The sequence below is a fragment of the Abramis brama genome (assembly GCF_963993115.1).
Source record: "Abramis brama genome assembly, chromosome: 16".
Classification (NCBI taxonomy): domain Eukaryota; kingdom Metazoa; phylum Chordata; class Actinopteri; order Cypriniformes; family Leuciscidae; genus Abramis; species Abramis brama.
In genome coordinates this window covers 35,679,936-35,705,420 of record NC_139978.1, presented here as the reverse complement: position 1 = coordinate 35,705,420, position 25,485 = coordinate 35,679,936, and the positions used below count along the sequence as shown (strand labels likewise).

The window sequence follows — 25,485 nt, the reverse complement described above, 5'->3', positions numbered from 1 at the left end:
CTATAGTAGATATACATTTATAGTTATGCTTGGCTGTAAAATATATTGATACAATATATATATATTATTGATTGATTGAATATATATATATTATTGATACAATAATTGTATCCCTTAAAACTCATCTTTGATCACCGAAATGACACATTTAAAGTTTTTTCCTTGAAAAATAATTCTTCATGCCTTAAAATATCTTGAATGTAACTCGACACCCTTGCCTCATTTAGTATGTGCGGTTCTATGAATATGCAAATGAGCCCCGCCTCCACTCACTCACTCACTCAGCTCAGAGATCCACTGGTTGACGATCACACGTTGATCTGATTGGTTACAAGGTAGTTTGTGACGTCAGAAACACCAGCGATTTCAAAGCGTGTTTTTGAGACTGTCTTTGGTTCACTGCAGTTTTAAGGAGAAAATACTCAGCAATGGTGTCGACTTATGAATTTACACATGGTTTGTCTTAAAGCATATTAAAAACACCACATAGACAATATTAAAAGCTTGATTTCCACCACAGGGGGACTTTAAAGATTGTGTTTTATTTCCGCTAGGACTTTCAAACACTTTTTGGAATTGTCTCTATAAACACGATAATATTTCCTTTATGTGTGCATGTGTGTTGCAGGCAGTGTAAGGTTAAAGGTCGGCCTTCCTACGCTGGATTTAATTAGTGTGATGTGTTTCCTGTGTGGCGTTCTTTCCTCCTCCATGGTCTGCATGTTTTCTCTCTCACGCACACACACACACACACACCATGCTGAAACTAAACACCTGTGATTAATGAAAGGGTTTGCTCTGGGATTTCCTGTGTGTGCTGCTTAGAAGGAGCCTCAGATAGTCGTTTAATCTCAGTTCATTTGAACCTGCACCTGCTATTTAACTCCTCATTATCTGCTCACTGATCACACGTCGCGTTCATTCTCTTAATGTCCCACACACACACACACACACACGCACACACACACACACACACACACACAGATCTGATTTCCTGGCCTCAGCCAGGTGTTACTAAGGTTGTAAAAAGGGATATAAAGTGACTTAAGGATGGGCTCGTAAAATCATTTAAATTAAATTGTGGATTTAGGATGTTCTCAGAAAACAGAACCTGTGAAAAACGTTTTTTGTTGCTTTTAGTATTAATATTTTTAGACTTGTTTTAGATTATACATAAGCAAAACTCAACATTAACAGTTTCTCTCTACCATCAATTACAGGTAATACTGATGACATTATTCTTATCAGATTTTCTGTCCAATCAAATGCTCTCTAGAATCTGAACACCATAAAAAGACACTAAAGCCGCATGTGAAATCGGTCACTTGTTCACACATTTACTATTTGCTATATAGGAAAGAATATAGAAGAATTTGAGATTTGAAAGCAAAGGCAGAAGAAACGATTCCCAGTGAATAATGACTTTTGTTTTGTTCCTCACCCAAATACTATATATCGGCCTATACCGATATGATGGCCGATATATTGCGCATCCCCAATTTTAAGGTACTTTTTTGCCATTTTTGGACATTTACGGCCCCAGTGTCCATTAATTTTCATTGTACACACAACTCTGTTCCCTAAGCTGCTAATTAACTTCAACACTTGGAACGAAACGAGGGCGAGTAAATGATGACAGGGTTTTCATATTGGGGTGAACTATCCCTTTAGAGTCATGATAAAACAGAAGTAGTGACAAATCTTCTCTTCCATATTGTGACGCACACCTGAGTCTATTGAATTACAGAATAAAAATATAGGATGGGGTCTTGTTCTATGCATCAGTTGTTGATTGGATGTTGAGAAGTGGGCGTGGCACTCAGATAAACGTGACCGTCTTTTCACTGGAAGTCATTTTTTTTTAAATAAAATGTATACATGAATGAATACGTTCTATAACATTCACATAGAAAATGAAAAGGCAGAATTTTAATTTCATGCGACTTTAAGGATTACACATCGACCCATGTATACAAACACAACTATCTTGATGATACCTTTCTGTAAGTAGTTTTACATTTAGTTATCCAATTATCCTTGGATCATCAAAACACAGATATCCACTACATATCAGGTCTGTATGACTCCTTTCAATAATCCAAACAAACAGCAAATTCACCTTGTTCTAGATCTGAGGGTCACTGTAAGTCTAGACAACACTGTTGATGTCTAAACTCTCTGCACAACCTTCGGTTATAGGGATGTGTTTGAATTATCTGTAAATGTTCTGTTCTTTTTCAAAACACTGTGTGTTTGCAGTTCCATCGCTCTCACCTCTTCTTCTCCTCCTTCATAAGCATGTGCGGCCGTCTCCAAGGGTCCTTAAAGTTCCGCTTGAATGAGTCAGGCAGGATTTTGGCCACCTCTAAAGAGGAGGAAGAGATCAAGATAATGAAAGCGAGCAAATTAAACTCCTCCAGAGACGACGCACAGCACCAGAGCACAAAACACACACACAGACGTGTATATTGTATTATACATGCAGTTTTTATGAGCTTATATTGCTTGAAAGACACATTTATGGGATATTTGTATGCATTTGTGATTAAAATGATTTAAAAAAATAATAATTATCTAAAATAATTATGGGAGGCGGGAGGGAATATATTTGCCAACTTTAGTCTGTGGTCAAACGTCTTACTATGAGATCTCAGCTGAAATAACAGTAATGCTGAACACATCTGCGCTCAAAGACACAGAGGTAGTAAAATGTCTCTGAAGGTGGAATGATTTAGTGCAGATTTAATGCAATACTGATGTGGGAATTCTCATGCACTGACATTGACTTCAGTTCAATAAACAAACGCACATTTTCATCCCCTCTTTATCTCACCCTGGATCACACACATTGACACACTAGTTGTTTCAAAAACCTAGTGTGTTGTCTGCATTTTAAGTAGGCATGCACAGATATAAAAAATTTGCCCGATAACCAATAATCCTTTATATTTGAAAGCCGATAACCGATATACTGCCCGATAAATCTAAATATAATTTTTGAGAGCCTGATTACAAAAACAAAAGTCTCCCCATTAAAAGCCATGTCCCAAACACACAATTATAATGATGTTCTCATTATAATTTTATGTAGCCTGACTTGTGCTGCTTATGTTGCGCTGAACCGTATTTTCCTTTTCAAAGTGATTTAAATCATATTTCAAGCAATTCAAAACCATCATGGTGAACAGTGCGCATCTGAAGAGTCTCAGCTGAGGGAAATATTCCTTTATTTATCAGCTTTAATATATCGGCCAAATTTTCTTATCAGATTAATAACGATATATATACATATATATAAACATATACCTGCCGATACCGATAAGGTGGCCGATATATCGTGCAACCCTAATTTTAAAGTAAGGGATACCACCGGCTGGATGTACATTATCCCGCTTATTACACGGCTACTTGCCACATAAGTAAATAATTAGACATGAAATATTGATCTGAGTTGAAATATATTATTATTAGGTCTTTAAACGCAAAGCTTCCACAGAAAGAGCAGTTCAAACTAAACGGTCATTTAAGAGATACAGTATACAGTCATTCATATCACTTATTACACAGCATTTTGCCACATAAATAATTATGGGGATAAAATATATTGATTTCAGATTAAACTGTTTTAAAATTGTACCTGTTTGTATCTTATAATCCAACAGTGTACAAAACAATAGTCACAAAATGGCAGCAGCTTCGTTTGTATGAAACGAGAGAGAGCGAGTCCACGATACTGGGTGGCATAATTAAATAACTGTACACTAAATATTGATTCGACTGAGTTTTAATATTTTATTAGCTCACCAAACGCAAAACTTCCAGGCGTATAGCGCTGCTGACTTCAGTGACCCGGATGAGCCTGCGTTATCTGTTTTGAGCAGTTGTTATCTGGGAATAACTTAGATTTGACCAATCAGAATCAAGTATTCCACAGAGCCGTGTAATAAGGGATTATATGCATGCTCACAATGCAAAGTTAGGTTTGATAATTCTGCTTTTTATTTAAATATATTCACAAATTATACTTGTTGCAGTTTCCGTTCACCACTATAGAAGTTTACCTAACTTATGACATCCACCCTTCAGAACCCCTGACATGAGGTCCAGTGCAGTTCGGATGTTGCCTTAGAAGTGAGCTGGGCTGAATCCGAAAGCGCCCCCTAAACCCTCATTCACTATTCCCTACGTCAGTCCACTAATACTGCTCACTTGAAGGAGTGACTGAAAACGAGCGAGTCAATTCAGACAGCCGTTGAGCAAAGAACGGTTGTGCACTCGTTATTGCAGTGCATTGTGGGATTGAATGAGTGCACTCAATAGCGTCCGCTATGGTTTCAGACACCACTACAGATGGCTGTCCCCTCAAATAACGCCCTATTTGAGGGTATAGGGGGTGATTTCGTATTCAGCCCTAGTCTTATTACCTTTAGCTGCACTGCAGGCCTCAGTGTGCGAGAGACACCCTCTGCGCTGTTTGAGATCGGGACAGGGCGTGCCTCCGTTGCGTGGGGGTGTGGAGACCTGTCGGCTTCGCTCTGTAGTTCCCGTCCCACACACGGAGGAACAGGGAGACCAGGGACCCCACTGTCTGACTTCACAGTCTAAAGCTGCTGAGAGGAACAGGAGAGAGAGAAGCAGACATTTTCTTTAAATCGACCAAATCATTTACATGCATTCAGTTATCAGGAGTGAAACGAGGGAATATTAAAGAATACTCTAAGAACAAATGTTTTGGATCAACAAAAAAATAATGCATCAATCTTTTTGAGTTATGACAACTGCTAATGAAACAACCAACATTGAACATTGACAGGGCTCGACATTAACGCTTGTCCGGGACAAGTGGATTTTTTGAAGGGGCAAGAAAAAGAGACATTGAAAACCTGATTAAAACTTCAGTAACAACAACAATAACAAATAACTCGGGAATCACTAAAACGCGAGAATGACTGCGATCGATAGTGGATAATAATAGGCTGTATAATGTATAATATACTGACGGTAAGGATGCGCCTCTCGAGGAGAAATGGAAACAAATGAGCACAGGACACACACAGACTCATTTAACATTTTGGGGTAAAAATTAAAAACGTGGAGGTTTTTATATTTATAACGCATGATAGAGATAAGCAACATCACACTTCCTGAATACCATCACCATTGAAAATGTGACACTGATTTCATACAAAAGTTCAATAACAAGCAGTTAATTTTAAGTCACTTCCATTTTAGACACAACATTTACTGTTTTCGTTCTGATTCAGCAGCGAAAATAGTTCCAAACAAAGATCACAGCAGAACTATAGCGCTTTTTATTTCAGCATTTCAAAAACCAGCCAGGTTTTTATTTCAGCATTTCAAACGAATCGGTTGAATTGAAGATTCTATGACCCATTTATAAACAACTGCCTTGTTCTTGAATTAATTAGCCGTTTGAACGAATCGTTTGAATGAATGACTCAATGACTCAATTAAGACGGCCACTTGCCGCCACCTACTGGTAGTTTAGTTTCATGTTTAAAACTATAATTTTTCCCCAACATTTCTTATTTGTATTTTCAAAAATATGTTTAAAACAGTCTCTTAACATTGTTTAATGCAGATATTATTTTTCAGCGTAATGCAAATTAATTTGATTGGTAACAGCCCTATAGTGTCATATTCTAATTTAATTTATTGAACAAATCAAATTTGAGAATTTAAAATTAAAGATGAATCATATATTTAATAAGATTAGGGGGAGAAAATGCCCTTTATAAAGGTTAAAAAAAGTCCTCGGGGTAAATATCACAAATATGCAGATTTAAATAAGTCAAAGCTGCAATATTGTGAAAGAATACATTATATATATATAAATAAAAAAAACTATATAAAAATCCCATTTTTTCCGGACAAGCAACTTTTTTTCTCAGGCAAGTGATTGAGTGTTTTACTTGTGAGAATGACAAACACACGACGACAAGGCTTAACCCTCTGAGGTCTGAGCTGTTTTCTGGGCCCTGGAGGTGTTCTGACATGCTCTGACATTTCTGGTTATTTCTGTTACTTGTGACATTTTCATGGCTAAAGTCTAATTACACTGTATTCAGCACAAACTCTGCTACAATAATATATCAGCAGCATGTATGTAAAAGTTTGTAGTTTTGAGATAATGACATTTATGCGTGGTTTTTGAAAATACAAAAAAAAATTCTCACTGAAATAAGGCCATGAAACCCATACTGATTATTTCTTCACAAGACTTTTGAAAATTGTATGACGTAGCCTAGAATATTTGCTGCAAAACTATGTGAAAATCACCCTGACTGCTCATTCAGATAAGACAATATATTGATTTAAAAATTTTACGACGTGTTTTGTGTGAAAAAGCCTTATGCGAGAGCTCATTAATATGTAAGCTTTTCTCACCTGAGAAAGACAAAGAACCTCCCCTAACGGCCCTATTAGGAGCTATCAGGCCCCTATCATTCTGAGCAACCTTGCACAATACTGTAAATGAGGAGATTTAAAAAATAATGGCTTTTAAATTGTTTGGATTTATTTACAACACAACATAATCCAAAGATACACAACAAATGCCAAAAAAGCACTTCAAAGACAGAGACCTTTGTGCCATTCCTAAAAACATTGTACATACCTTTCATTTCCAAGATTTTCACTTTACCATGTTCACGTACTGAGACTCATGTGAATGTTGAAGTCCTCAGTGGCATCTGGGACCTGAAAAAAAAAAAAGTGAACATACTGATATCAAGAGAAAGGCCTGCACGATTTTGGAAATAAATATTAGATTTTTCTGGTTAAAATTGCTTTTTAAAATTCCTTTTTAAAATTCACAGAATACACACACACACACGTTTCCAACGATATATAATATAATGAACACCAGGTTTGTTGTGCCTTGTAGGCATAAGGTATATGCGCAGTGCGGATAAAATAATAATAACAATAAATAACCTATAGCAGCCTATAAATCTTCCAAAAGAAGCTAGAGAAAAATATATTGATTATCATGTTACTTCAAATGTTTCCATCCGTTATGATGATATGAAATGAGATAATAATAAAAACATGAAGCCGTTTGGTGCGTTTTGCTTTCATCCAAAATATGATACATTCAAACGCGATCGCTTGCAAAATATGATACATTCAAACGCGATCACTCTCAAATATAAAACATTATGGTAACCATAAACATATCTATGTTTGAGCAGATATCCACAAACACAGTAAACACATATGATACATTCAAACGCGATCGCTTGCAAAATATGATACATTCAAACGCGATCGCTTGCAAAATATGATACATTCAAACGCGATCGCTTGCAAAATATGATGCATTCAAACGCGATCACTCTCAAATATAAAACATTATGGTTACCATAAACATATCTATGTTTGAGCAGATATCCACAAACACAGTAAACACGGGTCTAAATATTATAATATTCCCCATATATCTAGCAACAGTTCAGCTGCAACGTGACATTTATGCAACAATAACAAACTAGGCTATGTAAGAATTTCTTACCTTATCTTTCTTGTCTTCAAATCGCGTTCTTCTTCTTCTGAGGTAGCCTAAATCCAATGTAAGCTCAGGCACGTCTTTCAAACTCGACGAAAAGTGAAGTGAAGTGTTTTGTTGTTGAGGTAACGAGCGCGTTCGCGTTCCATGTGGAGATTTGCATGTGAATATCTTTTGCGCGAGTAGGCGTGGCCAAATTAACTGTAATGAGCAAGCGTTTGAGAAGCTGGACATCTTGTTGGTTTTATACAAATTACTTAAACAGAGAATATTTGTTTTCGTTTTGAATCCGATCATTTAAAAGTACACACTTAAATGTTTATAAAGGTATATGGCTCATAAATGTGTGACAAGTATTCGCTGAGTTTTGTTTCAGTTTATAGACGTGCTCAAGAAAAAAAAGTTCACCGCGACGGAGAGGCAGAACGCACACCCTGTTTATTTTCTTTATTTTACAAAAGCACAATGTTTTGATTTGATTGTAAGTGGACACATACAAAAGGAGAAATATCACAGATTCTTTTTTTATATTTCTTTTTTCTGTATGACCATAAATGATGGAGTAATTTAAGTTTATAGTGCTACAATGTGGAGAAAATCCGGCAAAACGCGTCGGCGCGTTTGTCGACCTCAGAGGGTTAATGTTGAGCCCTAAACAAACTTAATTTGTTCATAATCATAAACATTTGTTGATCACGGAGCTTGTTTTTTGCAATAATTCAAAAGCCGATGCAAAAATCCTATTGGGTTTTTGTCGAGGGAACCAGTGTGATGATGATGACTTCCGGGTTGGCCTACAAAATTACATCATCACAGCACCACTCCTAATCCTAATCCATTCTCCTAATTCAGCCTTAAGCAAAGCATGCTGGGAACTAGAAAACCACTGCCCAATTTGAAACGCTTAAGACAATTTAATTACAGTTACAGCAACTTAATTAAAAAAAATCAATTAACACAGAATTGTCAGTTTAAATTACACACAATGTTAAGGTGTCAGAACAGAATTTCTTTAAATCAATAAAAAATGGATTGCAACCATGCATTTAATGCACACCGGCTCGCGTTAGAGTTTGTAACCGTACATCAGTGAGCAGCTGTGTGCAGTGACATCACACACGACCTCACACTACACACAAACAGAGAAGAAAGCAAGCGACGTCGAGTCTAGATCTCAGTAACACAGCTGCGCTCTCATGTGGGGGTCAGAGGAACACAAGATCCCCGACCGCTTCACAAGTCTGAGGATTATTCCTGTGGCACATCCCTAAAGTGGCTGCAGTGCTTGTGTCCTGTACTGAGGAGAAGGAATAAACATTTAGGTTTAAGGTTCACTCATTATTACTACTATAAATCTCGAATAAACTAAAGCTCTTAAAGCACATTTTCACCAACTAGGAGAAGTTAAATGTCTTGGTTGTCTCTCCATAACTGATGCTGACTTCACTACTAGTAGTAAGCTAGTATGTGGTGCCGAATTCAGCATGAGAGTAAATATCACAAAATAAGTGCGTTTGTTTTGTTTGTTTATTCAGAAAGATTGTGTTTTGCGTAATATAGCTTAAACAAAATGTTGCACTGTAAAATATTTGGTAAAAAAGTTGTGAATAAAACAGATTATTGCAAGAAAATACATGTCAGTCTTTAACGCTTTGAAATGTTCTGTTTAATTCAATGTGTTACTTACCATTTCATTTATTTGTGAAATGTACTAGCAATTTCTGAGTGAAAATTGTTTCCTACAGTGTACCATTAATCCAGCTAAAATATGACGCTAGTGGTGCTATGATTAGACTGGATACTATATGTTCCCAAAAAGCAGTTTTAGAGCAAGTCTTTAGGATTAACTCTGTATATGTGACACATGCTCATGTAATCCACCAGAACATGCCAACCACACGAAAACACATGCAATCAGGTGCTGTATGTGCACATGCACGCATCACTCACACGCATGTACAGCGCGCACACACACACACACACCGTTCTCACAAATGTAGAGCACATGCAGACTGCAGCTGTAAACCACATAGACATAGCCTACTGATGTACAAAATACTGCACTAATATTATATAAAACAAAAACACACATCAGTACACACATCAGTACACACAAATAAAACCCAGAACTTAATTATAATAGACCAATGAATTTGTTTGTTTGATCTGGACTGATGACGTGCAGATTCTTAAAAACTCTGTAAATCTAGTTTTTATTTCCGTTTACAGGCCCGTTTGACCCTCAGAGCAGTAAATAACTCTGGGTTTTTCCACTACTGGTGTATAAATGGACTTAGAAAAACACAGTTTCATAACAAAAATCCAAAGCACATTTAAAGTTGTACGACTCTCCCAGCCCTACAGACTTATGTAAAACATATAACATCTGTATTACAATTTAAAGGGAAGTCCACCTGAAAGTGAACATTCTGTCATCATTTTCTTTCTTTTGCGAAACATAAAAGAAGAAATTTGGAAGAATATTTGTAACCGAACAGGCTCGGTTCCTATTGACTTCCATTATATTTTAGTCCATATAATGAAAGTCAGTAGGAACCGAAGCTCTTTGGTTACAAATATTCTTCCAAATTTCTTCTTTTATGTTTCCCAAAAGAAAGAAAATCATACATGTTTTGAATGTTTTGGTGTGAGTGAGTGGAGGCGGGGCTAATTTGCATATTCATAGAACCGCGTATACTAAATGAGGCAAGGGTGTATAGTTACATTCAAGCTATTTTAAAACGCTTAAATGTCATTTTGGTGATCAAAGATGAGTTTTAAGGGATACAATTATTGACTACAGGAGAATTTATCTGTATAATTATATGGATCTGATATTTTAGTTCTCCCGACCTATTCTATGGTCATTATTTAGCATTGTCGTTTAATATTTTAAAAGTTGCCATTATTGCGATGATTCACTTGCTAAATCTAGATGGGACATTTAACTTTTTTTACATAGGAAAGTAAATCTACTGTAAGCGTTACAGGTTTGACAACGCAAAAGTCATGCTGATCCATGAACACACGAATCCCTCGTTGGGAATCACTGCTGTATTTCATTCATGTCGTTCTGACCTCACGGTTGGTTCGTTCTCATTCTTCTGTTCTTCCGCACCAAAGTGACAACACAATGAACGCAAACACACTCACAAACACACACCTCCATACAAAGGCCCTGTCAAATTCCCCACATTCCCCTGCATTAGTTCTGCAGATATGCCTCGTGCCGTTCCCAGAAGCCTGTGGTGGTCCTAAGGGCCGACAGATTTTAATTTACATTTTACATTTACATTTATGCACTTGGCAGACGCTTTTATCCAAAGCGACTTACATCGCAGCTACATCTACATTAATCCGGATACATTGTAAATGGCGTTTTCGTTTATAAACGCTCTCCGTCCACGCTAGCGTTTTCAGGCGTTTTCGGACGTTTCAGTGTGGATGAGAAACTTTTGAAAAACGCCTGAAAACGCTAAATTCACCTTTACTGTGCATGCGTAAAACCCCACAAAAGACCACTGATATGATTCAGATGGAAAAATGAATAATGAAGTTATCGCGCAGTTCTTCTGACAGGATAATTTTATTTAGTAAAATATCTCAGCATTCACTGATGTGGTCCAGGTCGCACGCGGGACCATATGTTTGGTCTAGAACGCTAAAACTGCTCTCATGTATTACCGCAGGACAGCAAATGTGAGTAAATTCTGTCATCTTTGCAGGACTGTGATATGAATGTGTGCAATGTAGAATATTTTTAGTAACAGTGTGAAAGTGAATAGCACATAACAGGCACAATACTGGAATAAACAAGAATATCTATTGGTACAATATGCGTCACATGACTAAATATACGTCATCGTTTTTAAATACCACCGGTTTCACAGTCCACACTACAGTCCACACTATAACGTGAAAACGGCGTTTTCAAATGTTTCCACTTTGGAGTGCGTTTTCAAAAAAGCTTCGTTTTCATTAATAAAAACGCCGTCTCAGTGTGGACGGAAGGCCAAAACGGAGAGAAAAACATAAGTTTTCAAACGAAAACGTATTAGTGTGGACATGGCCTGCATTTCAAGGTACACATTTACATTGTTATCAGTTCTTGCTTTCCCTGGGAATCGAACCCATGATCTTGGCGTTGCAAGCGCCAGCGCTCTACTGTTTAAGCTACAGGAAAGCTTAATCTTGCTCACACTCACTAAGGTCACCAAAGGTCACGAGTGTCCTGATCAGGTGATGCGCTTACCTACGATTCTTTAATATGAATATGTAAATCAGAATGCTGAAGTGTTCAGACACGGTTACGTTTTCTTTTTAAATACTGGAACCAAATGATTTTCGTGACATTCGGTTCCATTAATGGGTCTTGAACACCTGCGTTCTTCAGACACTCCATGTGTTTCCAGTAACACTTTACAATAAGGTTCCATTTGTTAACATTAGTGAACAACATTAGTTTACATGAACTAACATTGAAAAATACTTCTAATGCATTAATTTCAACATTCACTGATACAGTATTACAAGCAAAAGTTGTATCTGTTACAGTCCCCCTAGTGGTGAAAGTCCAGCTTTTAATGTTGTTTATGTGTCTATGTGGTGTTTTTAATATGCTTTAAGACAAACCATGTGTAAATTCATAAGTCGACACCATTGCTGAGTATTTTCTCCTTAAAACTGCAGTGAACCAAAGACAGTCTCAAAAACACGCTTTGAAATCGCTGGTGTTTCTGACGTCACAAACTACCTTGTAACCAATCAGATCAACGTTTTGGTGATCAAAGATTAGTTTTAAGGGATACAATTATTGACTGCAGGGGGACTTTAATATTATTTTTAATGGACCTTGATCTAAAATTAACTATCAATAAACAGTTTTTAGCGTTAACAAAGATTAATAAATACTGTAACAAATATATATTGCCCATTCATTGTTAATTAATGCTTTAGTTAATGAGACCTTATTGTAAAGTGTCACCAATCAACAAACCCAATGCAAAATGATGAGTGATTCCTGAACAAATGATTTTGTTCTTTCTTTTATTTATAAAGCACCTTTAACACGACTCCTGGTTGACCCAACGTGTTGTATAATACACATAAAGTCAGACAAAATAGAAGACAGACTGTGAAGAGCCAAAGCAACACACCTGCGCACGCATTCACGGAGTTAATTAACGATAGACTCGTCAGGAGATGATGTGGGAGGACAGAGAGGAGCCAGAGGAGGAACATGTGTTTTTCCTCAAGATGACACACCCATGAAATTAAAAGTGAAAGAGAGCAGATATCCAGATCAGTCAGTCAGGTTAACACACAACATGTACACCGGCGTGTTCCTGTTCATTGTTCACGCACGCTCTTATAGGATATGCATTGACGTCACTTTCCCGCCAGATCACACTCCCTCAGCCGGACTGAGTGACTGGATTTAACAGGGGAAACTGTGAAAACGCGAGTAAAATAATCGATTATCAGTTTAAACTAAAGGTTGGACTCTATATAAAGTTCATTACAACTTACCAAAGATCCAGTGATCGTGGATATTGACATGCAGCCGGAATCATGTTTCCTGACATTTATATGAGCCTGATTTCAACGCCGAGGAAAAACAAAGTAAATTTGCCTGTGAACGCTTTATATAAATATAATATAGGTCTAAATACATGTGATCACTTATATCAATGTTATATATATATCATCATATCGTCCAGCCCTAAAACTTGAATAGTTTTTTTGTCAGTGTTTATTTAAAAACATCCAATTATGCAGAATACACGATGTTAAATATTTAATTGATTTGTCAATACAGTATATAGGGTGTGATTTTACCCCTAAATTCAGCATACTGACACAAAATCATAACTGCAAATCTACCTTTCCAGTTGTTTCTGTGATCCATTTGCTTCTCTGTACTTTATATTTCGGCAGTCTGTAAAAATATACCTCCGATTTCTTGTCAAATCTAGTTGTAGAGTCAATCTCAAAGCTCTTTCCCGTTTTAGATGTGTTTTGTGTGTTTTTCACGGCATTCACGCTGAAAACAAATTCTGCCGCTCAGTGTTTCTGCCACTCAGTGTGTGTGTGACCGCAGTCACTCCGGCCGACGGTGACGCCACACGCATACACACTATTCTCTCACAGCACGCAGGTGTTTACGAGGGCCACCAAACCCTCGGCAGATATTCCTCAGCATTCCTCCGGTTTCAGGAATCTGTCACAGAGACAAAAAACTCTGTCCTGAGACACATCAAACAGACTCGTGTCAACACACTAACCTCACAGCAAAGACAGCGCAGTATAAGCCACATCTTTCACCATCCATCAGAGTAAAATCAGTGTTCAAAACTGATCTCAAATGCAAACTGTGAAACCTTAATAATAATAATAATGAGGACTGGACGTCCCTTGAGGTGTATGATGTGACAGACCTCTTAATCGCGTTAAAATAACAGTAACTTACAGCCTCTCATGGCCTATTACTGTAATAATACATTGGATATTATAGTAAATAAACATCAGAATAGTTTACTGACCACAGAATGAAGGTTTAGCCATGGACACAGCATTCCCCGACCCAAACCCCATCAAAACCTGTGGGATGAGCTGAAGACAAGAGCCCACAAGCATGAACCTCTGAGTCTGAAGGATCTGGAGAGATTTGATTTGATTTGATAATTTGATTATTACAGATTATAGGAGAGGATCCAGAGCTGTTACTGTATCTTGGCAAATGGAGGTTGCATGTAATTCACACGTTTAATGTATTCTTGGATAATCCAACTCATTTAATTGTTTTCTTGCTTTTTTTGCTTTTGATGGACTCAAATAAAGGTTCATATTGTTAATAGAAAATGCGTGATAAGTCTGACATGAATGCTAGACATTATGAAACACTTGGTGCAGTTCTCTAGCAGTTAAAGCTACCGTCAGATAGGGCTGTTGCGGTGAAGGATTTTCCCTTGCGGTAATTTTGAGTGGCTCAATAGCGCGATATGCGGTATTATCGCCATTTTTTTATTATTATTTATTTATTTATTTATATTTATTTGTTGCTATATAAATAAGTGTTACGATGTGGTCAGCATGCACAAAAACGAGGACATTTTCAGTAATCAATGTAACCGAAACTAAACAGCATCTCTGCACACTGAAAGCCTGTCACTCAGCGCACAGTTACATTGTAACGGCAACGGACCGTCTTTGAGTGAGTCATTAAACCGTTCATTCAACGAACACGTTCAAAAACGCTGATTCATTAAAAGATAGTAATGAAACAAGGTGTTAATTATTTTTAACTTTGAGCTCCACTTTCCAAGGCTCAGCTGACCAGCAATGCGTCGCATGGGTAACGCTGTAGAGACCAATGGCATTGATTCAACATGTGACTCGCTGATTTTTTGTTTCCCCGCGGCTTCCTCGCACAGTGCAATGCCGCTGATGCCATTCATAGTAAATACCCTTAAACGTTAAAAGGATAACACAACAAATATTCCGCTTTCCTTGGACACGAATATATATGACTTGACCTCGAAGACAAGATGCAGGTGAGTCGATCTCTCTCATTCACTCAGTCTGTTTAGGCTTAAGTGCAAATCCATGAAGCCTCTGTGTAAATCACCATGATAAAAACAGTCTTGTTATCATTATTGACTTATTTAACATTCAATACACAAACAAGAAGGGTATTGTATAGTAGGGCTTTGACTCCAAACTTCGTTATTTGAATATAATTCGAATATTTAAAAAAAAATAATGATATTCGAACAAATATTAGGCAGCCTTTAACCCTCTGGAGTCTGAGCTGTTTTCTGGGCCCTGGAGGTGTTCTGACATGCTCTGACATTTGTGCTTTTTTCAGTTATTTATAAACATGTTAATGGCAAAGGTGTAAATTCACTCTATATAGCACAAACAGGGCTACCAAAATATCTGATCAACATGCATGTATATGTTTGAATTTTTAAGAGAATAATGTTTATGCGTGGTTATTGGAAAAAATAAAAATGAAAGTTGCAGAAATAAGGCCACAAAACACATACTAAATATGTGGCAATAAGACTTTTGACTAAAGGATATCATCGCCTATAGTGTTTTCTTCAAAATTATGTGAAAATAGTCTTGCTTTATCGTTCACATAAAACCATACATTGATTTAAATTGATGTAAAACAGGTTTTGCTTGGAAAGCCAATATGCGAGGGGGGCGTGAACGAGGAGTGGTTTACACCCACTCTGCATAATGAGCCATTCACTCAGGTGTGACAACTGACTGAGCCACAATGCAAGGACCATTTAAGATTTTGCTTACATCTATCTTGTAAATATGTTTTGCTATTTTATTAAAAAGGTTACAATTACAACAATAATTACAATTTCAACAATATTTCAAGTGTACTCTTTCTTTGTAAAAAAAAGATTATAGGCCTACATTTTATCTGTATTCATTACTTTGAATATAGCCAACATTGGAACAGCTAACATCTTAGTTGATGACTTTATTTTTGACAAAAATAGTAGGCTATTTTATATATAGAAATTGCTAAACAAAAGCTTATTTGACGAGGCAGTATATTCTACAGTAAAAACTGTACCCAAATCTACTAAACAAAATGTTGTCTTTCATATTTCACCTGACTGTAACGTTGTTTTCATGAAATACGCTTACACACGCTTAAAATGATGATAATAAAGTGTAAAGATAGGTATTACTGAAAATATTTGGTGTTTGGGGTGAGGATTGGGGTTGATCCATTTATAAAGTAGCTGTTTTTTATTTATTTTTTCTGATGTGCACAAATAAGCGACAGATATCATAAGATTTTCTTCTCCATGTTCCTTTTTTTCTATTCTTTTATTCGTTCATGCATGTAATAATAAATGAATGAATGAATGAATTTATGTATGACTTGTGCAATAAATAAATAAAAAAATAAAAAAAAATACGATAGGCTATTGACTCGCGATCTTCGCAGTAGGCTAGTGAACCACCGGAGAAACGCACATTTATTAGGCTACATAGTTTTTTTGTTTTGGATGGTTTTGTTTAGAACCAGCTGTAAATGTAAATATATTTCACATTTTTTAGACATGTGAGGCGGCTACGGTCTGGTTGATGATCTCCAGTTCAAGCACCTTATGTTGTGATTGCTAGCCTATAATTACTTTAAATCCAGGAAATTTGTTAATGAAAAAATTATTAAAATTAAGATACAATTGATACAAAACGAAATTCGTTTTAAAGAAAGGATTTGTACTTTCTGTTTTGAGGTATCTGTGAATGTTTGAAAGTCAACTGTCACGTAATATTGTTTTTTTGCCAGCTGTGGTAAACAGCGCGCATCTATGCCTTCATTCATTCATAAACAGAAACCAGAGAAGGAAAAACTTACTATTATTCCTCAGCTCGTATTCCTCGTATTCGTCATTATTCCTCACAGCGCTGCGTTGTAAACAAGTAATGTTCTGAATAAACTGGTGTTTTGGTTTTGTCGAGCTGATGGGGGCGTTCACAGGATTGCGTGGATTACCTCAGCCATTTGCGTTTGAATAGCACGTGCTCTCCGTGGGCGGAGTCACATTACATTTGAATTAGCTCTAATGAGGTCGACTGGAATCGCTCTCTTTTAATACAGATTTCACAAGATGAGAATATTTGTTTTTTATATAAATTACTTCATTAAAAAGAAGAGAATTCAAGCTTCATGCCTGTGTGTCTGAATGCCTGTTTGACTGAGTATTCGCTAAGCTACAGTTCATTTTCGGACGCGTTTCAGAATGGACTACACAGACAGAGAGAAGGGAGAACTCGCTTCGTGTTTATTTTTCTTTATTTGGCAAAAAGCACAACACTTTGTTTTTATTGTGAGTATACACAAAAATAATACACATTTAACAGAATCGATTGATGTATGAAACTTGTTTTGTAAAATCAAAGTCAAAAGAGAATTTCGGGTCTCAATCAACTCATAAGGAAAAAAATCGAGCAGATCACGCCGGCGTGATCTCAGACCCCTGAGGGTTAATATTCGAACCTGTTATGGGCATTATTTTTTGTAAATGTGTTTGCTTGTAAACGTTGTTTTATTCTGTGACGGAAACAAGCTTCCATAATATATATATATATACTATGTACTACTGTACACCCAAAGCGCTTTACAATCATATCAGGGTTTATATAACAAATATATATGAAAAATTATATTGTGTATATGTGCATATATATAATTTTGTATTTTTTTTATATGCATATATATGGTTTTTCACACACACACACACACACACTATATTTGTGCGCGCGTGAAAATTATATATATGCATACATAAAAAAAATTGTCTTTTGACAATACATATTTGAGAAAATAGTTGTCTATAAAAATAGTTTAAGCAGTTTTATATGTTAACATGGTACTTTACAATAAGGTTTAATTTGTTAATTACATTAGCAACATTAGCTAAAATTCAATAAGAATGAACAAAACTTATACAGCATTTATTAATATTAGTTCATGTTAATTTCAACATTTACTAATACATTTTCAAAATCAAAAGTTGAATTTGTTAATATTAGTTCCACAGTTCAACATGTTACATTTTTTTGTTAAAATTAAATTTAGTTACAATAAAATCTAGTCACTTGTTTAGTCAGTCAAATAGCTCAGGACTGTAAACTGACCCTTTTTACTAGAGGTGAAAACACTTGTTGGTGCCATTTAGGCCATCGTGACCTTTGCCCTTTGGTCGGCTAAAAAATGACCCATTAAAGTGATCCATATTGAAGCTTCAAGGACAGTGTAATTGTTGTGTCATGTTTTCAATTCAGATTCCAAGGCTTTTTCACGCCTGGTGAAGTTGTGAATCGCGAGCTCATTAGCAAGGCTATTATCGGTCATCTGGGCTCCGGTAGGTGACGTTAGCGTCCTGTTAGCGCCTATTTTGTATACCAAAACAATGGCCACGCCAACGCCAACAACAACCACGCCTGACGAGGAGTTCGAAATCTACACTCCTGACAATTTGAAAAGCAACGTGTAGCGCTACTTTGGGTTCCCAAAGAAACAGGGAAAAATCACGAGTAAGGACAAAGTGTATGTAAAATATGTAGAACCAAACTCACACACCACGCGACGACCAGCAACATGAGAGCCCGCCTGTCAACACTACATGATCCCGGCAAGCTGGAAGAGGAAGAGGAGGAGGGGGAGGGGGCGAGGCAGGCCAGAATCGACTCCATGCTATCTCCGTCAAAATATTATTAATAAATATTTGAATATTAATATTAATAAACAAACAAACTTTGAATATGATTTTTGGGCAAAAGTCAAAGCCCTATTGTATAGCCTTATGAAAAAAGAAAACACGCAAATATCGCGGTTACTTGCATTCCTCTGCGGTTGGCCTGTCAGTAGCGCGGTACTACAATATTGCAGTTATCGCGACAGCCCAACCGTCAGACGATAATGTGAGCCGGTCCTGTCTATAACCAAACCCTCCGGAACACAGTCATTGTGCTGTAAATGACCCACAGCCTTTAACAACAGAATCTAGAGTCAGATAACAGCCAAGACTGGGAACAATTACTGGGAACATCAAGAGCAGCTTTTAGATGAAACCTGCGCCAGACTCAAGAGAGAAAGGGGAAGAAATGGGTTTCTTTATACCTCGATTCCTACACTCTCAAAACTGTGTGTTTGTTAAGTCCATGTGGCTGATGTGACGTCCTTCTTCATGAAAAACACACTGCTGTATTTTCAAACACACACACTTTATAAAACAACATATTATATTTTAGTAGGTAAATATTTCTTCTTTTTTACTATGTGGTGTTGTATTATTATATCGGTGCATTTGTTTCCATTGTTATATTGGTCCAAAATTAGTGAGAGAAACATTCTTTGATTATTTTTAATGAGATTTTTACGGATTTAATTCTTACAAAAAGATTTTGAATCATCTTGGCATCAATGGCTGTGTGGTTGATTGATATAATAATTATTTATAGAAAATATATTACCATTTAAGCCATTTCTGAGCAAATGCATGAATATTAAGATACATCAAATGTGAGGAAAAAAAATCTGAAAAATACTAAGCTTTAGCAATATCACCCAGCCCATACACACCCAAACACACATATAAATCCGCTTAAGGGTTCAGAGAGCTGTTTTTCTTTAAGAAAATATTTTGCATATTTGTTTTCCTCAGCTATATATATCAAGTCTGCTGCTGAAACACACACACACACATGGCAGTAATCATGAGTAAGGGAGTGAATGTCTGAATGAATCAGATCAAGCTGTTATTTGGAGACATGTACAAACCAAAACCAACCGAATCCCTGCAGTCCAGTCCAATATTACTCATAATAAAAACAATCCGCACAGCGACGATGCCGATGACCGATCACAAAGACAACAGTACACCTGCCAACAACATCCGGCTTGGACAGAGAATCAGAAGAAGATACGTGAACTGTTGACTTTATTTGAGCTCTCTGAAACGAAACAAGGGATGAAGTGTGCGCATTTTCAGAAGTATAACTTTTAACCTCTTAACGCTCTTTTTATTGCATTTTTTTCCCCATCACATATTTTAGTAATCTAATCATCATAAATTAGGTATCATTTGAAAGCTTAAAAACTAAAAATACATATGTTTTGAAATCGGACATTGCATTAACATGGAAATGGTACTTTAACCCAAATTTAAATTAAATAAACGTACTATATTAGTTGAATAATGCTTTTTATTTAATAATTTGTATTTTATATAAATACATTTTGGTACTAAATTATAATTATGGAATAGTTGTGATCCATTTACTACCTGTTAGGGTTAGGTTATCGCTGAAGAGAAAAACACACTGACAGTTATAGTTATAGAAGTTTAAGTTTATTATTATGAAAAATGTATTAAAAAAACTATTTTAAATTTTTATTTTCCAAAACATGTTTTTCTCTAAAACTGTGAGAAAATCAAAGCTATAAATCTAAACAAGCTGTGATCCAAATTTGAGGTTGATATCTCAAAAAATGAGCTTTCAGTAAGATTTTGTTTGTGCGCAGTACCAAACGCTTCCACTAGATGAAATTCGTGTGATAATGTGATAATGTCTCATAATGTGCCTCAAACTGAGTAGCGAATCACTGAGAAACGTCCTGCTCGAGTCGTCCTTGCAATGGAGGTTCGGGTTGAATAACTAGTTCTTCCAATGTTTCATCATCGGACTCGCGCTCGCATTGATATGGTAAAATCAACGTCATTGTTCGTTACTGTGTTTAGTTTACTGTGTAGGAAGCCTCAGGACCATAGACTGTAAAAAAAAATGGTTGTTATGGCAACGGGCGTTTTTGTTTTCGACGCGTGCACTGTACGCACTAAACCAATCACAACAGACTGAGCTGTCTGGCCAATCAGAGCAGAGTAGCTCGGGGAAAGGAGGGATTTAGAGAGATTGATTCGTCTGACGAGTATTTTGAGAATCATTGAAAATGTTGGTGATGTTTTTTGACCTTAGATGCATGTAAACCTGTTGTAGGAGACTCCAAAACAACATTAGGAAACTTTAAAATAGCATAATAGGGGCCCATTGTGATCCATTTACTACCTGTTAGGGTTAGGTTATCGCTGAAGAGAAAAACACACTGACAGTTATAGTTATAGAAGTTTAAGTTTATTATTATGAAAAATGTGTAAAAAAAAACTATTTAAAATTTGTATATGAAATATATGTTTTTCTCTAAAACTGTGAGAAAATCAAAGCTATAAATCTAAACAAGCTGTGATCCAAATTTGAGGTTGATATCTCAAAAAATGAGCTTTCAGTAAGATTTTGTTTGTGCGCAGTACCAAACGCTTCCACTAGATGAAATTCGTGTGAAAAAGTGAGAATATTTTTTTCAGGACAATTTTACCTTTTCGAATGTCCATGATTTTTGTATGTGTGTTCAAACAGCAAGTACCAAAACCTGTACCAAGTTTCGCAACATAACGATGAAGTAAAAAAATTCAAAAAATCCAAAACGTATTACTTCTAAGTAAAAAAATTACGAACAGCACCAGAGGGTTAAAACCTTTTAGCAGGCTCCTCCCCCTAGTGGGCGTTGTCGTGTTTCATATTGCACATTTTTTAATCAAAATTGCTTTTAATCTTGACAAAACGCATATCATTGGAAATATGAGACTCAAAGTTCCATATTTGGCGACTGTTTTGAGGTAGAAATGATATTGTGACAGAAATGTATTAATTTGAACCCATAAAAAAAAAAAAATAATGAAATGTGGGCGTCACCCGGTAAGCTATTTGAGATTGATAGGTAATAGGTAAGAGATTGATTCATCTGACGAGTCGTTTGAGAATCATTGAAAATGTTGGTGATGTTTTTTGACCTTTGATCCATGTAAACCTGTTGTAGGAGACTCCAAAACAACATTAGGAAACTTTAAAATAGCATAATAGGGGCACTTTACAAAGAGGTTGGTCTCTGTAAAGTGCCCCTATTATGCTATTTTAAAGTTTAAAGTTTAGATCTGTATTCCAAAGCATTCATGAATTACATCCATCTATGCTAAGGGGTTAAACTTATGTCAAAACAAACTTCTTTTTGTGAAATATTTCTTGTAAATGGTTTGTGCATCTTTCTTTTCAATAAATTCACACTCGCTTTGATGTGTTCTGAACATTCAGACATTTATAAGTGCGAGTGAAGTGTTTTTGGGTCAAATCCTGTTGGACGTCGTGTTCTTTTAAAGTGTCAGTGACTCAGTTTTACAGCATAAACACAGACGATTGAGCAACTCTGAGCTCCTGAGAAGCTCAAGACCTCCTACAAAGTCAAAACAGAGAGATAAAAGCCTCTCGTCTTTACATTGCTTTGCCTTATATAGAGCAGAATGCTGCTCCTGCCATGGGCTGACGATGGGATGTACTGTTTATATACATACATACGGTGTATTTGAAGCTGTTTCTGAGTTCTGTTGAAGTAGATGAGAGACAGACAGATAATGATGGTTCACCAACACACATACTTCACTCATCACGTCACACCATTTACTCTGAGAAACCAGCTGTTTCTGAGCCGCTGATTGCTGTCAATACTCCATCAACCTCAATCCTTAGTCTCTCTCTCAAAGCCAAATTTGAGAACATCCTTTGAAAAAAATTATGACAGTATTTCAATTTTTAGTTGAATTATTCAATAGCAAGCAACTTCTGTCATCATTTATTCACCTTCATGTTGTTTAAAACATGTTTTTAGTCCTGTCAAATGAAAAATTAGATGTTTAGCAGAATATCTAAGCGGTTCATAAAACAATTATTAATGTGATTAGTGCACTATATTCCCAATTTTTTTAAATCATATGATGCTTTGTGTGAGAAACTGACCCACTGAAAATAATAATAATAATACAAGTGAAAATGTTTTTGTTTGCATACAGCTGGAAGTAAATAATTACTTCAGAAATATTTAGAAAACAGTGCATGTGTCAAATGGACGAGTGTTAAGATTCTTTTATAATCTTCAGCATTTTTTGTTCTATAGCCAGGTTTCCCTAAACTTGATGAAAAGCTAATAATTAATTAAATCATAAAAATATAAAATTGAAATAAACTTTTGTAAATAAAAACACCTAATAAACAAAATAAATAGCATGTCACGTGACGATTAACAGACGCGAATGTGACGTTAAATTATTGAAATATTAACTCAAAATATCAGGGGGTGTTTCAAGTAAATATGTCAAAGGGGTTCGGAGATTATTTTAAAAAATTATTATTTTTTTTTAAGTTATAATTCTTTTTTTATTTTTTATATGCTTTATTTGAACATTCAGTTTTCAGTGACAAACAACAAAATTAGAACACAACTATAAATATTAAGAATAACAAAAATATAAAGAATAGTAAAAAAACTGTCAGAACTAGACAGTAAAATTAACGAGAATGGGAAAGAAAGAAAGAAAGAAAGAAAGAAAGAAAGAAAGAAAGAAAGAAAGAAAGAAAGAAAGAGGGCATTTCTTAAACGAAATTTAAACATTAAGGTAAAATGTGTATAGGTCGTGCGAGTTTGTACATGTGCTGAGTGCTTTTGGGTGAAGAGAAGATGAAATTGTAATCAAGTTAATGTTTTCGTAAAAATATCGTGTAAAAAAATTGGTTTACAATTTGAAAACTAAAAATCTACATAGGAAAATAATTAGATTTATTATAAAGCAGGCATTTAAATCCGCTTTTTAAAAAATCCAAAAATAACAGTTTTGGGATTCATTGCGAAAAATTTGCAAGATATTGCATGAGATAAACCAACTAACTTAAAGTTATAGTTCGCGCACGTCGATCACCGCGGCGTGACGTCACGTGAAGCAGGTTAACGGCTCGTGTTGAAGTTGTTTAACGGCTCATGTTGACGGTGTTTAACAGACTCACCTGAGATGTGACACACGGTTTGATAATCATCACAACAGTCCCCGCTCCTCCTGCAATACGTGTCGCAGTAACACACGGTTCTCCTCGCACTCTTCTCCACACACTCGTTATTCCGTCCCGGACAGCATCTCGGTGTCGGTCTGTCCGCGCATCCCGCCTCACACACTCCGGACACACACATTACCAGCACAAACACCGCACAAACACGAGCTCCCATCATTATCATCATCACGACGCCTCAGAAAACGTATTCGGGTTTCCTCTAACACAAAAGATGCCGCTTAAAATAACTTCCTCACGAATGTGCGCACTTTCAGAAGAACAGAGTGAGCGTCGCGAGTCCAGTCAGCAGAAGTTCATCTGTGCTGAAGGTGCGCGCGCGCTGAGTGACTGACGCGCGTCTCGCGCAGCGCCCCCTGCAGGACGCGCACGCAATTACACACATCAACATACTGCCTAAACCCAGAGGCCTAGAATAGATAATCAAAGATATCAAATGTTGGATTAGAAAGATGAATTCACAGAAGTCTATGGTCTAATCCCATATAGAGGCCTAGAATAGATCATCAAACAATTTCAAATGTTGGATTAGAAAGATGAATTCACTTCTGGGTATTTTTTGCACCCATACATCCTAAATATCTGTTTCTGCTAAACAATGCTAATTTCTACATTTACTAATACATTATTAAAATCAAAGGTTGTATTTGTTAACATTAGTTAATGCACTGTGAACTAACATGAACAGACAATGAACAGCTGCATTTTTATTAACTAACATTAACAAAAATTAATAAATACTGTAACAAATGTGTTGCTCATTGTTAGTTAATGTTACACTCTCAGAAAATAAAGTACATAATTGTACCTTTAGGGGTACGATGGCTTGTAACTGGGGCTGTACCCTCAAGGGTACAATATTGTACCTTAACCTTTAAAAGAAACGGTACATATATGTACCTTTTAATGCTTTTTGACCCTCAAAAAGATACATATGTACCTTGAGGTCCAATAATAAGCCCTATGGCGTACGTTAGTGTAGATTGTACCTTGGAGGACAGAAATGGACTCCTACTGTACTCCTATTTCTGATAGTGTAGTTAATACATTAACTAATTTTAACCAATGAACCTTATTGTAAAGAGTGTTACCTCCATTTCAAATGCGTCCGGTCTGACCTGAGATCAGCGCTCTGAGCTGTTATTATTACACAACATCTGTTTGTTTCCTCACTTCGGTTATGGGTGATGGACGTGATAATTATATGATTATGGTGTGATTATGAAATACCACCTACAGAGAGCGAGAATGAGCTGATACCAGCAGCTAATTCATGTAACGGAGTCAGTTTGTCTGACAAAGATGGAAAAACATCACAAATATCTGACAGAACACATAATAGAGAACAGATGGAACAGTGCGTTTGTATTGCGAAAGCATTTGATGCTAATCAGTGCGAGTAACAAATAATTCAAGAACAACAAAGAGTAAGATAACAATATGGAAATATCTGAAAAAAACAAACC

The 25,485-nt window shown here is 36.3% G+C and overlaps 1 protein-coding gene across 2 annotated transcripts in view; it reads right to left on the bottom strand.

Moving 5' to 3' along the window:
* Positions 1-24,322, bottom strand: part of LOC311098320 (somatomedin-B and thrombospondin type-1 domain-containing protein) — a 31,054-nt gene extending 6,732 nt beyond the window's left edge. The window contains exons 1-3 of one of the 2 annotated variants that reach the window (XM_084138456.1): positions 23,960-24,322; positions 4,425-4,610; positions 2,275-2,365 (exon numbers count right to left, since the gene is read on the bottom strand). In XM_084138456.1, coding sequence (XP_083994582.1) covers positions 2,275-2,365; positions 4,425-4,610; positions 23,960-24,188 — 506 coding nt within the window. In that variant the 5' untranslated portion in view covers positions 24,189-24,322. The remainder of the gene's footprint in view (positions 1-2,274; positions 2,366-4,424; positions 4,611-23,959) is intronic. The other variant, XM_084138457.1, reaches the window with a different exon arrangement.
* Between the last annotated feature and the right edge of the window lie 1,163 nt (positions 24,323-25,485).